The 13,048-nt window shown below is 48.7% G+C and overlaps 1 protein-coding gene across 1 annotated transcript; it reads right to left on the bottom strand.

Annotated features, from left to right (window-relative positions):
* Positions 1 to 7,714: 7,714 nt before the first annotated feature.
* LOC136469071 (uncharacterized) lies at positions 7,715 to 12,710 on the bottom strand. The gene is made up of 3 exons (XM_066467402.1): positions 12,371 to 12,710; positions 9,064 to 9,291; positions 7,715 to 8,765 (listed from the first exon to the last, which is right to left on the bottom strand). Exons 1-3 carry the CDS (start codon positions 12,708 to 12,710, stop codon positions 8,365 to 8,367), a joined length of 969 nt encoding a protein of 322 aa, XP_066323499.1. The 3' UTR covers positions 7,715 to 8,364.
* Between the last annotated feature and the right edge of the window lie 338 nt (positions 12,711 to 13,048).

Here is a 13,048-nt window from a genome sequence, read left to right as displayed (position 1 = left end):
CCAAAGTAGGGTACTTGCAAACTGCAAACTGAAAAAGTTCAGTGCCAGACTTAGCTGATTTTTGGACCCTGAAAACTGCACTGGATTCGATCTTGGGGTCCCTATTTGGCGAGGTTAGAGGCTGAACTAGGTATTGGCCCTTAAATAAAAGTTGTTATATTTAATCTAAGCTACAACTCTTATTAAGGTAAAACATCATACAGGCATTCTATGATATAGATCCACACAGGGCAAACTAACATCATGAAAAATACATTTTTAGCTACTCACACATGGAAGCAATTTCAGGTCAGGTCATGAATATAAACATTGTTTCATTTTTTATCCTTAGTGTGTCTAGGTTGATTAGGTACTCAAACAACACTCACTTGCATTAACAATCATGATCATAAAGCATAAACATGGATAAATTAAGCATTTCATGGTAATAACATAGACAAGTAAATGCATCACGACATGCTCATGCTCATTGAATAAATGAATGATGCTTATGCTCATGCAATGCAAGTGAAACATGCAAACTTAACACCTGGGGTGTTACAGTATGGCTATTTATCCTAAACCCACTAGTGTCTTGAGTGGCAAAACAAAATAGCCCTATCAACTATACCTTTGCGTCGAGCCTATTTTGTTTTTCTCTTTCTTATTTTCTAAGTTTGGAGCTTGATTACCATCATCACGTGTCCCCCAACATCACCATGGACTTCATCTTTGCTCCATCACTTGATATGTACTAACCTATCTCATATTCACTTAGAGCCAAAGGTTAGTACCTAGGGTTTTATCAATTGTTCAAAACTAAACTAGTGCTTTCACCTAGATAGTACCTTTCTGTTCCTCTCACTATTCCTAAACTCCCACCTAGATCCCCGTGGGATCCTTCCTCTCCTATTTTGCCATGCTTACTGGTGGTAAGAGGGAAGGAGGCCCAATTTCCTTCCGCTTTAGATTTAGTTTTGTTGAAGCCTTCTCCATGGTAGTAGTTGTGCTTTATCTCGGTCTGCTCCCTACTACTTCCATGGTCGTCTTCGTTAGAGCTTTGTAGGTTATCGTCGACTTTGTGGCTCCCAGAGTCGGAAGCGGTATCGTCGTCATTATTAAGGATATGAATGTGAACCTAGGGAACCAAGATAATTCCTGCCCCCTTTTAGATTAGGAGTGATCTACTCTTCCTCTCAATCTTGTTCATAGGAATCTTCATATTCTGCACTATATTGGTAGACCCATTTGCATGTTCTTCAACATGTCCTAGTTACATGCAATGCATTATATAGTGCCCTCAAAGGGTAGCCTCCCGCGTCCTGTCTTTCTGGGTGATATGACGAGACTGGAGGTGCAATCCCACTACAATGAGGCTAGGACATTAGGCTGAGAAGACGGCCGATGGTTTGCCACCCCACATCCCTCTCTCTCTTAACTGGCACTAGTTCATAGCCGGGGTTTACTCTTCATCCTAAATTCAAGTTGTACCGCCGCTAGATCTACTGCTTATTGATCCTATGTATCTATCACTATTATCTTACATTTACATGACCAGTAGTAGGGGAGAAAAGCATCTATTCTATAGTACACTATAGTAGCACGACTTGATTAATTACTAGCAGCTCAATCACATATAGGCTCCGTTCGCTTCGGCTGATTTGTTGGGAGAGAAAAACACCATTTCGGTTAAAAAATAAGCTAAAAAGAACGGATTATAAGAGAAGCGAACATAGCCATAAAGATCATCCAGCAAGCACACTTATATCAGGACAGGCGGCGGCGGCGGCAGCAGCAGCGGTGGTGACGAAGGCGGCCAATCTCCGATCGAACTCGCAACTCAGGGCTTCAGGGCGGGGAATGCTGTGGAATCAGGAATCAAGTGAGAAAGAATGCAATGCATCCAAGAGTTGCAGCAACTACTTGTGTTGCACTTCCTGTTACCCAAGAAGAAGAACTCCGATGTTGAGGAGAGAGAGACCGAGTAGCAGCAGAGTAAACGCGCACAAGCAGAGAACCCGGTCCGTCTCCCTGCCCGCCACCATCGCACTGGCAGCAGAGGAAGCCAAGAGGAGGCCCACGAGGGCGAGGTTGCGGCGCAGCCAGTGTACGAGCGCACGTACACGTACACCAGCGGCGAGCACCACAGGGCGAGCTATGGGCGCCGTCGGGTCTTCGTCCATCCGAACGCCGACGAAGATGAAGCTGGCGCCAGCGAGCATCCCGGCGAAGCTGAGAAGCAAGGCGAAGCCGCCGGTGGAGCTGACGCCCGCGTTGACAAAATGACAAATATCATCGTGAGGGCGAGGCCGCTGGCCACCGCCCTGCTGCCCCGAGTGGTCATTGGCGGCGTCTGGCGTGGCGACAGCGATCAGTGTGAGGTCGCGTAGCACGAAGCAGGGAAGAAGGAAAGTGCGGTCGTTGTTGAGAAGACAAGGTTTTGCCCTCGTTGTGCCGGCGCGCTGCTCCGTCGATTTGGTTGCCCGAGGCCCTCCATGGCCGGTATTTATGGACTGGCGGAAGTGATGCGCGTGTGGGACTGGGAGTGGGAGGGAGGGCGACTGGAGAAGGACTTGTTAGTTAGAGACGGCAAGGAATTGATGCTCCGTCGATTTAGATAGAGATAGTGATGGCGTTTAACCTGTTTTGTCTTGGCATGGGGCTGGTTTGAATCGGACGGTGCTAGTATAGGCTGCCCCACAGGGTATATCGTGGCCCACCTGTCATACCCCTGGGTCGCGCACACACACTGCTCGGTACTCTTGTATCTCTGTGTGCGTACGCGAGTCGATTTAGCGATTGATCTTTTTCGTTTTTCCATGGCCCGTTTTTAAGGTCCGGAATGGGGACGTGTTCTTGTGCCGGTTGCCAACATGAAAAGCTTCTTCCGTCCGAGGCGTCGCGCTACCCATGGGCGGGGGCGGCCCCTCCCCAACTTGGCCAGCCCGCGATTGCTAGGAATTGGGAACTCCTCCTCACTGAGTCCCCGACGCCGATTTCTGCAATTTCTTTCTTTCCTCACATTTTTGTAAACAAGCAAGAATTAACACGGGCTCTGTTCATTTCATCGCCGCGCGTGGCGCATTCGTGGTGTACTACTACACGATCGATCGTGTATACCCGCTTGGAGCTCTCTTTCCGCTTTTTGAGCATTCTTTTTTTTTTCTAACGAACTTTTTTTTGCCAACAAAAGATATACGTACAGCTTCTAAAGGTAACTGGCTTCTTTTGGACCAAGAGACACGAGTTGGGTCTGCTAGGTAAATTTTATTTTAAATTATTTTTCGGATACTTGAAATTTCCGGAACTAATTAACTTAATTAATAGCTAATTATTGTTTGTCTTAGCATTTTGTTGATGTAGCAGTCGACAAATTATATATTCAGATTCAGATAAGCCTAAGTTTCAGTTTAAGATTGTGCGTCGCATGATGCAGAAAGGTCAAACCTAGTATCAGCTTGTTCGCGTCCTGGTTCCTAAAGTACTCCAGTCAACAGCAAGCTGTACTAGGCGTTTACTCGGTCGGTTTGAATTTGAAAAAGAAAAACGGAGCACACATCACTGGACTCAATAAATACAAGTAGTGTTATGAAGGATAGAGCTCTGGGTTCGGTTCGGATACAGCAATCGAACCAGGCAGTGATCACAACTATGATCATCTAGAGTAGTTAATCTCCACCCAGCCACTGATAGTCACACAATTTAACACAAAGTACTCAAACTTTGCATACAGATATGCAGAATACGATCTTCATCAAGTTAATACATATGATTGCATTTGATCAAAATGATCCAAGACAGTAATACTATCGTACATGACCAGTAGTAGCACGACCTGACTATTTATTAGCAGCTCAATGGACACTTGAGCTTGCATGGCATGACAAAGATTATCCAGCAAGCAGACTACAATTAGGACAGGCAGCAGCAGCAGCGGTGGTGGTGGTGGTGGTGGTGAAGGCGGGTTAATTCCGATCGGACTGGCAACTCCGGCAAGGGTCAGGGCAATGCTGTGTCGAATCAGGAATCAAATCAAATGAGAATGATGTTGGGGAGGGAGAGCCCGAGTAGCAGAAGCAGAGCACCGGGGCCGCCTCCCTGTCCGCCGCCGCCGCACTGGCAGCAGAGGAAGCCAAGAGGAGGCCCACGAGGCCGAGGTTGCGGCGCAGGCAGTGTACGAGCGCACGCACACGTACACCCGCGGCGAGCACCCCGGGGCGGCCTATGGCGGCTATGGGCGCCGTCGGATCGTCGGCGTGGCCGTGAGGTCGCGTGGCACGAAGCCGAGCCTAAATTCTTTCATAGACTGGGGAGATCTTGTTTTGGGAATAAGAACAATAGTAGTATGATTTATGTTCTCTGGCAGCATACCTCCATTGAGGAAATTTAGCACCGCCGCCCTTACCTCCTTGCCTAGAAGGTCCCAATGCATTTGGTAAAACCCAGCAGTGAACCCGTCCGGGCCTGGAGCCTTGTTGGCACCCATCAGGTGGAGTGCAGTCTCCACTTCCACCTCCGTATAGGGCCCGGTAAGCCTCTCGTTCATAGCCTCGGTCACCTTGCTGGGTACACGTTCCAAAATTTATTCCGGCTGCAAGTTTTCTTGAGCCAAAAAGATATTTTCATAGAACTCAGTCGCCACCACTTCAATCTCCTCTTGTGTAGCAGCGATCGAGCCATCCTCGCGACTGAGAGACTTGATCATATTGCGTTTCGCTCTCGCCCGCGATTTTGCTTGAAAAAGGGATGTGTTACGGTCACCATCCTTGAGTCATTCCACTCTCGATCTTTGCTTCTCCATCATCTCCTCACGTGAGAGCAGTTCGGAAATCCGAGCCATCAAGCTCTTCTCGTAGCGTGAGGGTCCAGCTCCTATACAACGTCCACGCTCCAATTCCAATTCATTTCGGAGATCGGCTAAGTTTTTCTTAACCGACCCAAAAACATTCCGATCCCAGGTCTGGAGGCTGGCCTGCATCTCCCTCAGTTTTGACTGCATTGCCTCCAAATCCTGACCGGTCGGATTCTGTCCCCAAGAGTCCCGAATGAGGGCCATATAAGACGGGTCACGCTGCCACATGTTTTCATAGCAGAAATTCTTCTTTCTTCTTCTCCTGCTCAACGAATGCTCTAAACACTCAATCACCAAGCAGCTGTGATCCGACATCGTCGTTTGCACGTTCCACACCTTCACCTCATGGTACATGTCCAGGAAGGAGTTTGTTGCGAAGCCCCTATCCAACCTGACCTTTATATTGTGATCTCCATCTTGATGGTTGTCCCATGTATACGGGAGACCAATAAACCCCAAGTCTAAAAAACCACAGATTGACACCGCCTCCCGGAAGCCCTCCATCTGGCGTTCAGTCCTCCCCGCGGCCCCGAATTGTTCTGACGCATGAAGGACTTCATTGAAGTCGCCAGCACACAACCACGGCAGGGAGCTACGGTCATTGAGTAGCTTCAGGCAGTCCCAATTCTCAACTCCTATACCGGAGACTCCCCATAAAAACCAGTGAACCTCCACTTATCCACTTTTGTAACCGGGTCAAGGACAGCTCCGTCGATATGTAACTTGTCCAAACTTTGCAACCGAAGTTCTACCTCGTCTCTCCAAAGCAGCGCCAAACCTCTTCCCCGGCCATAACTGCCCACTCCGAGGCCGTGGGGGAATCCCAGTGCACTTCGAAGACCATCCACTCGATCCGAGAAAAAACGTGTCTCCGACAAGAAGACGACCATGGGACGATGTAGGTCACATAAGCTACGAAGATCTCGAACTGCCTCGGGTTGTCCCAAACCCCGGCAGTTCAAACATAAGTTTTTCATCGTGCCCGCGGAGGCTGTCGCTCGCATCCGCGGCCAATCTTGCATTTTGAGAATTAGAACCCCTCTTTTGTTTCTTCAACAACTCCAGCATACTTTAACCACTATACTCCGACCCACCATCTAGTTGGGAAAATCTCGAGTTCACCAACCCTACTGGCACAATGGCATTTGATCCGTCCACTGGAACGTTGAGGTCTGGAGTTTGCAACGCTGGTCCTGCCCCCTTCGACTTACGCTTACGATTCGTGGAGTTGTCTTAAGTTAAACTTTTTAAAATTTGATCAAATTTCTAGAAAAAAAAAACATCAAGATTTATAATATCAAGCTAGTATCATTAGATGTACCATAGAGTATATGCTCATTTTATGTCATAGATGTTGTTATTTTTTTATAAAGTTAATCCAATTTTAAATTTTTTTTTTGACTAACACGGATTTTATGAATTGATTTATTTATGGATAGACAGAGTATCTAGACATAGCACTTACGTAAAAATAAAAAAAATTAAAATGATTTATAATTTAAAATGAAGGGAGTAAATAAATAGTTGTCGATGCAGTGTTCCTCAGCGCCAGGCGGATCGAGACATTGTGTGACACACGGCAGCAAAAGTCCACGGTCGAGCGCTCGATGCGTGAAGGGTGAGCAGCGGGCAGGGGTGTAGCATGGCACGGTAGGCCGTAGGCGATACGCTGCCGTTCCATGTCGTCTCATCACGTACCCGCAAAGTAGATGGCCCCACCAAAAAGTCTATGGCTGCCGTCGGGCCGGCCTGTTGCGCTGCCGATGGGGGGCGAGTGCCGGCGCAAACGTGGGCCCAGGCCCCTGCCGCGTCGGGGTCCCCCATTCCATCGTAGCAATCAGAATATCTGATGGTGCTGTCGGCCACCACATGGGCGCATAAACTGAAACTGACAGAATCTGATGGTTCAACAGTTGTTCATCTGATGCTAAACTTTAACTCTATCACATCACATCGGATTTTAATATGTATTAAATATAAATTAATTAGAAAATTAAATACATAAATGAGACTAATTTACGAGATAATTTTTTAAGCCTAATTAGTCCATGAGTTGACAATGTGGTGCTATATTAAACATAGGCTAATGATTAATTAATTAGTCTTAATAAATTCATCTCGCGGATTAGTACGAACTTATTAATTTTATTTATTATTACTGTTAAACACCTGACGTGACAACCCATGCGTGACATCATAAACTTTAGCTCAGGTTCAACAGTTGTTCACTAGCAACTTCCCCTCAAAAAAGAAAAAAAGTTGTTCACTCGCAACCGACGGCGTGAATGCCCACGAAATCGGGTTCGCCGTGGGACGGGTCGGGCCCAGGCGCCGGACGCGGCGAGGTCCATCTGCTCCCCGATGGCGTCGGCGCGGTATACGACAACTTCGGCTACCGCGTGCTGCAGCTCCCCCGCCCAGGCGTCGGACGCGGCGATGTGCTTGTAAACCTGCTCCCCGACGGCGTCGACGTGGTGTACGACAACCACGCCTGGCAGTTCCGCCCGGGCGCCGGACGTGGCGAGGTGATTGCCAACCTGCTCACCGACGCTGCCGGCGCGGTGTACGGCGCAGGAGATTATCCCGTGTACCAGGCACGCCGAGGGAAATGTCCGTGCGCTCCGCGGCACAGCATCGGCTTGGGGTACGACGGCATGGTGGGCGAATACCTGCGCCTTCTGCTCGCGTTCGTCGGAATTGGCGCCTGCTCCGTGGCTGTCAACGGGCTCGCCGCCGCTGTGCTTTTGGGCAGCCTGTTTCTGGTTATCCTGCGGGTGCTCCGTGTGTAGTCTTGTCCGATGCTGAGTGGACTGAAGCAGCCAAAGGAGGATGTGATCTGAGATTTAACGGGGAATAATCCGGCATGTGTGTGGTGTACGTATGGGTTCTGGTCTTTGGATATATAGAATCGTTGGCTTGGTTTGTTTAGTGTGTCGGGCGTCAGGTTTGCTAGTAGCACAATATGCAGTGGCCCTGAATAGGATTTGAATTTTGAACTTCTCAACTACTCTCTCTCCAGATAGCAACTCGTGGCCAAAATACACTGAGCAACACAGAGTGCTCTGATAATATCTCGTAATGGATGCTTAGTTCAGTGACATTTCATTCATCAAATCTAGGACATATGAAAAAACAGACATTCATACTCAAAACAGGATGTTCAAGTTACAGACACGATTGCTTTTGATCAAATGCTCACAGACAGTTTACTAACTTACATCGTCTTTCAAAAGGAACAGTATTGCAATATGCATGGCAAGTAGGAAAGAAAAACGCTTACAATCCAACAAAAGCACATGACAGAGATTCTCTCGCAATAGTACAGGTTTAAGACAGATGCAGGGGCAGTGGCAACGGCAGCTGCGGCGGCAATGGCTAATTTCCGATCATAGTGGCAATTCAGGGCTTCAGAGAACGGTGTGGTTTCAGGATCAATGCATTTCCGATCATAGTGGCAATTCAGGGCTTCAGAGAACGGTGTGGTTTCAGTATCAATGCATTCAAGAACTGAAAACCAGTTATTCACCACGAGGTCAGATGTTGATGAGAGAGACCGCGAGCAGGAGCAGAGCCAACATGGCAAAGCAGAGCACGGGGCCAGCCTCGCCGGAGACCGCCGTGAACGCACAGGAAGCCATGACGAGACCAACGACGGCGATGTTGCGGCGCATGAGCGCTGCGAGAGCACGTGCACCGTCGAACTCGAACACCACCAGGACGGTGGGCACCCGGTGGTCGGCCATGCGGACGCCGACGGTGACGAGGTTGGCGCCGGCGAGAACCCCCGTGAAGCTGAGGAGTAAGCCGAAGGCGCCGGCGTCGGCGCCGGAGTGGATGCCCACGCTGACAGAAAGCAGCATGACAGTGAAGCCGATGGCCATAGCCCTGCTTCCCGGTGTGTTCATCGGCGGCGGCGGCGCGGCACCGTAGTCCTCTGTTAATCGGAAGAGCAACAAGAAACATTTTTCAAGGTCGGAGGAAGAACCACGTAACAAAGGATGTCACGTGATCATCGTCATGTGACCGAAAGGGGGAGTGCAGAATTGGGTGAAGAATTTGTAAGGACTGATGAGAAGGACAGTTCCGACGCTGTAGAGAACTGTACTACAACAGAGACCAACCGTCCGGTCGACCGGCACACTAAACGAAATCCCATCTCTTGACAGAAATAATCCGTGGGACAAATTTTGAGGCGAATAAAAATTGGCATGCAATAGTTTAAGGAACGTTACCGATCGACGGAGTGAGGACGTGTAGGGCCTGAGCTGAGCCGCGAGCGAGCGCGATGCTGATGCTGCGGGGTGCGGAGCTTCCCGTGTCTGCTCTGCTCTCACCGAGGAAGAACTTGCCGGCCTCCGGCCGCAGAAGAGGAACGCAACGGAAGGAGAGGGCCGTGAGGGAGCAGACAAGACACCGGAGAGGGAGAGGCGCGTTGCAGCAAGCGGCGAGGTTGGCTCTCTCTATACATAAGGCGGACTGGTGGCGTAGTAGTACGTCTTGTGCGGCCTCCAGCTATGACGTCACACTCGTGCCGTCAGCACGGCTGGAGAAGGGCCGTCTGGCCGGCCTGTTTCGCTGCCGACGGCGAGTGCCGGCGCAAACGTGGGCACAGGCCCCTGCCGCGTCGGGGTCCCCCATTCCACCACTAGCCCGAGTGTTCACTAACAGATGATGATCCAGACAGGAGCATTTGCAAAAGCAAGCAGGACTTGAAAAGAAAAGGGCACCAATCTCCGTCAAAGTTGCGCAAACGGGTTGGTTTTGGTTGTTAGCCCATGTTTGTTTTATTAGAGCCAATTTGGTGATTGGATCCATCCAGCGATCAAGGCACCATTTGGATGTCAAAATTTTTGGCAAAACGCTACTGTAGTGTTTTCGTTGTTATTTGGCAATTAGTGTCCAATCATAGTCTAATTAGGCTTAAAAGATTCGTCTCGTGGATTTCGTCTAAACTGTATAATTAGTTTTATTTTTTATTTATATTTAATGCTTCATGCATGCGTCCAAAAATTCGATGTGACGGAGAATCTTGAAAAATTTGGTATTTTGGAGTGCAACTAAACATGGCCCAACGTTGTCTGGTCTAGTAGCCTGGCAGCTTGGTAGACAGACCCAGGGGATAACTTTAGGTGTACCGGGACCGCGGGAGGCTGCCGCCACCCGCGACGCACACGAATAGAGAAAACTCACGGCGCGGGCCGGCGGGACCGCGGATGCGTCCGTGCGGAGGTGCGTCTTCGAATGCCACGTTCCAAGCCACCGATTCGGTCACGTCCGTATCGTCCCCAATTCTCCAACCAAATGCGGCGATCGACGTCGACCTGCAGGTCCGGCACCTACGCGCCAGGCGAACGCGTGAACTCGCGGCGTCTGTTGGGCCGAGCGTCGGTACTCTGTACAGAGCGGGCTTCGCGCCCACGGCCACCGCAAAACGCCGCCATTCCTGCCTGCACGGCAGACGCACGTGTGAGGCTGGCGTGCCGCCTACGCACTCGAAACCTTCTACTTGTCGGGCCTTGTTTAGATATCTCTAAATTCTAAGTTTTTTCACTCTCTTTCCATCACATTAATTTTTAGCCGTTTGTATAGAGTATTAAATGTAGGTAAAAAAAATAACTAATTGCACAGTTTAGTTGGAAATCACGAGATGAATCTTTTGAGCTTAGTTGGTCCACGATTGGATAATATTTACCAAATAAGACGAAAGCGCTACTATTTATCGGGTTGCAATTTTTTTTGCAATCTAAACATGGCCTCGGTATGGGCTCCAATGAAAAGCACCCCCCCTTGTAGTAGGAGACTCTGTGGCGCCAGAGCCGTCAGTTTCCTGTCAATTTTCGATTCATTGGTCGAAGAACTCGCTCTGACGAGACTCTGCCACGTCTCTGCCGCCTCTGTCCCTCGCTCCCCACGGCGTCCCTGTCCCCCGTTCTCCCAAGGCACCCCTGTCCAAAAGGAGCCTGAAACACTTCAACTACGACATTGTAAAAAACATATGGAAAAATTATTAGTGCAACATCGGGTTATAAATACTGCAACATCGAAAAAATATGTAATGTAACATTAAAAAATATGCACTGCAATATCAAAAAATATGTACTGCAACATCGAAAAAATGTATTACAGCTAGAGATAAAAACGGACGAAAACGGGCGAAAAAACTCCTCTCCCATTTCCGTTTCTATATTTTTAGCAGAAACGGGATCGGGTTCAGAAAAAAAAAATGAAATTAAAAATGGATGGGGATATACGAAAATACGGAACCCGACAAATACAGATAGAGAGCCGGAAAAATCAGTTAGAATAACATGATCAAATATTCTTGAGTATACATGAACAAAGTCACCAAATAATATACACGTACGAAATTATCGGTCCAATATTCACTAGTATACCATGTGTTAACATGTTAACATGCATAATTTGTGATTAGTAGGTTTATGAACATATCAATTTCTAGACATATCTCACATAGATTGAAAACGGGATGAAAAACGAAATAAATACGGGTCAATTATGGATAAAAACGGGATCTCGCGGAAACGGACGGAAAAACCCCTTTCCCGTTTCCGTAAAACGGGATCCCACAAATACGAAAACGGACATAAAGTAGAAAACGGAACGGGTCGGAACGTTTTCAACCTTAATTGCAACATCGAAAAATAAGTACTACAACATCGAAAAACATGTAGTGCAACATCGAAAAACATTAACTACAACATCAAATTGCAACAACGAAAATAATTTGCCGCAACATCAAAAATTATGTACCGCAACATCTCAAGCACTAGTACTGCAACATCACAAAAACATCTGTTGCAACGACCTAAAAAATCACATTGCAACATTTGAAAATCATCTGTTGCAATACCCCAAAACACCCATTGCAACATGAGAGAAACAACAACAAAAAAGCGTACAAAACAACCCCTGGTCCATCACTTTCGAGCTCTGGAATAGGACCTCGGAGCTCGCTGGAACCCTAGCCACTGTCGCATTCCTCAGATCCAGAGGAGGAGGAAGGCTTAGATACAGAGAAGAACCGACCTACCTCGTCGGAGCCGCGATCGTTGTCCTCGTCTCCGGTGGGGGTTGCATGGAGGTTGCAGAAGGGGGAATGACGAAGGGAGGGGCGGCAGCGACCTGGCCTGGAGAATGGTGTGCGGCGCGACAGAGAGTGGAAGTGGAGGAGCGTGGTAGAGCGGGAGAGCGGAGCGAGCGAGTGGGCGCGATGGGATAAGGCGTGGGGGGCATGGACGCTCAGTCGAGTTGTTCCCGTGTGCGGGTCCGTCCGGACGGGATAGACGTTCGTACAATATCATTATTGTTTCTAGATTGATTGGTCGGTAATTGGAAAGCACGGTGAAACGGTTGTAGAGAGGAAGTTGCAGCGGCGTGGTGGTGGCACTTCACTCGGTCGATGATACGGGCAGTTGCAGCGGCGGCGACGACAATTCAGACTGGCAATTCAGGGCTTCAGGGAAAGGAGTGGTTTTAGGAATCAATCAAGCATCAGTGCATCGAGGACCGGTTATTCACCACGAGCTCCGATGTTGATCATGGAGACCCCGAGCAGGAGCACAGCCAACATGCCCAAATAGAGCATGGGATCTAACTCGCCGGAGACCACTGTGGCTGCACAGGAAGTCATGATGAGCCCCATGGCGGCGGTGTTGCGGCGCACAAACGTTGTGGGAGCACGTGCATCGCCGAACACCGCAGGGAAGGTGGGCGCGGGGTGGTCAGCCATGCGGATGCCGACGGTGAGAAGGTTGGTGCCGGCAAGAACCCCCATGAAGCTAAGTAAGCCAAAGCCATCGGCGCCGAAGTGGATGCCCACGCTGATAGAAAGCGGCATGACGATGAAGCCGATGGACATCGCCCGGCTTCCTAGAGTGCTCATCGGCGGCGGCGTGGCACCGTAGTCCTCTGTTAATTGGGCCCTGTTTAGTTGCACCTCAAAATACCAAATTTTTTAAGATTCCCCGTTATATCGAATCTTTGGACGCATGCATGAAGCATTAAATATAAATAAAAAATAAAACTAATTACACAGTTTAGACGAAATCCACGAGACGAATCTTTTAGGCCTAATTAGACTATGATTGGACACTAATTATCAAATAACAACGAAAACGCTGCAGTAGCGTTTTGCCAAAAATTTTGGCATCCAAACTAGCCCTTGGAAGAGCAACAAGACAACAAGAAACAGTTTTT

The sequence above is a fragment of the Miscanthus floridulus genome, chromosome 8, assembly GCF_019320115.1.
Source record: "Miscanthus floridulus cultivar M001 chromosome 8, ASM1932011v1, whole genome shotgun sequence".
NCBI lineage: Eukaryota > Viridiplantae > Streptophyta > Magnoliopsida > Poales > Poaceae > Miscanthus > Miscanthus floridulus.
The sequence above is the reverse complement of the archived record's forward strand: the minus strand, read 5'-3'. Positions and strand labels throughout refer to the sequence as shown.

Coding starts and splice junctions, on each gene's coding strand:
- LOC136469071 (XM_066467402.1), bottom strand. CDS start 12,710: ATGTCCATCGGCTTCATCGTCATGCCGCTTTCTATCAGCGTGGGCATC. Junction 9,292..12,370: donor GATCAACATCGGAGCTCGTG/GTGAATAACCGG, acceptor CCTTATGTATAG/AGAGAGCCAACCTCGCCGCT. Junction 8,766..9,063: donor CGTCCTCACTCCGTCGATCG/GTAACGTTCCTT, acceptor TCCGATTAACAG/AGGACTACGGTGCCGCGCCG.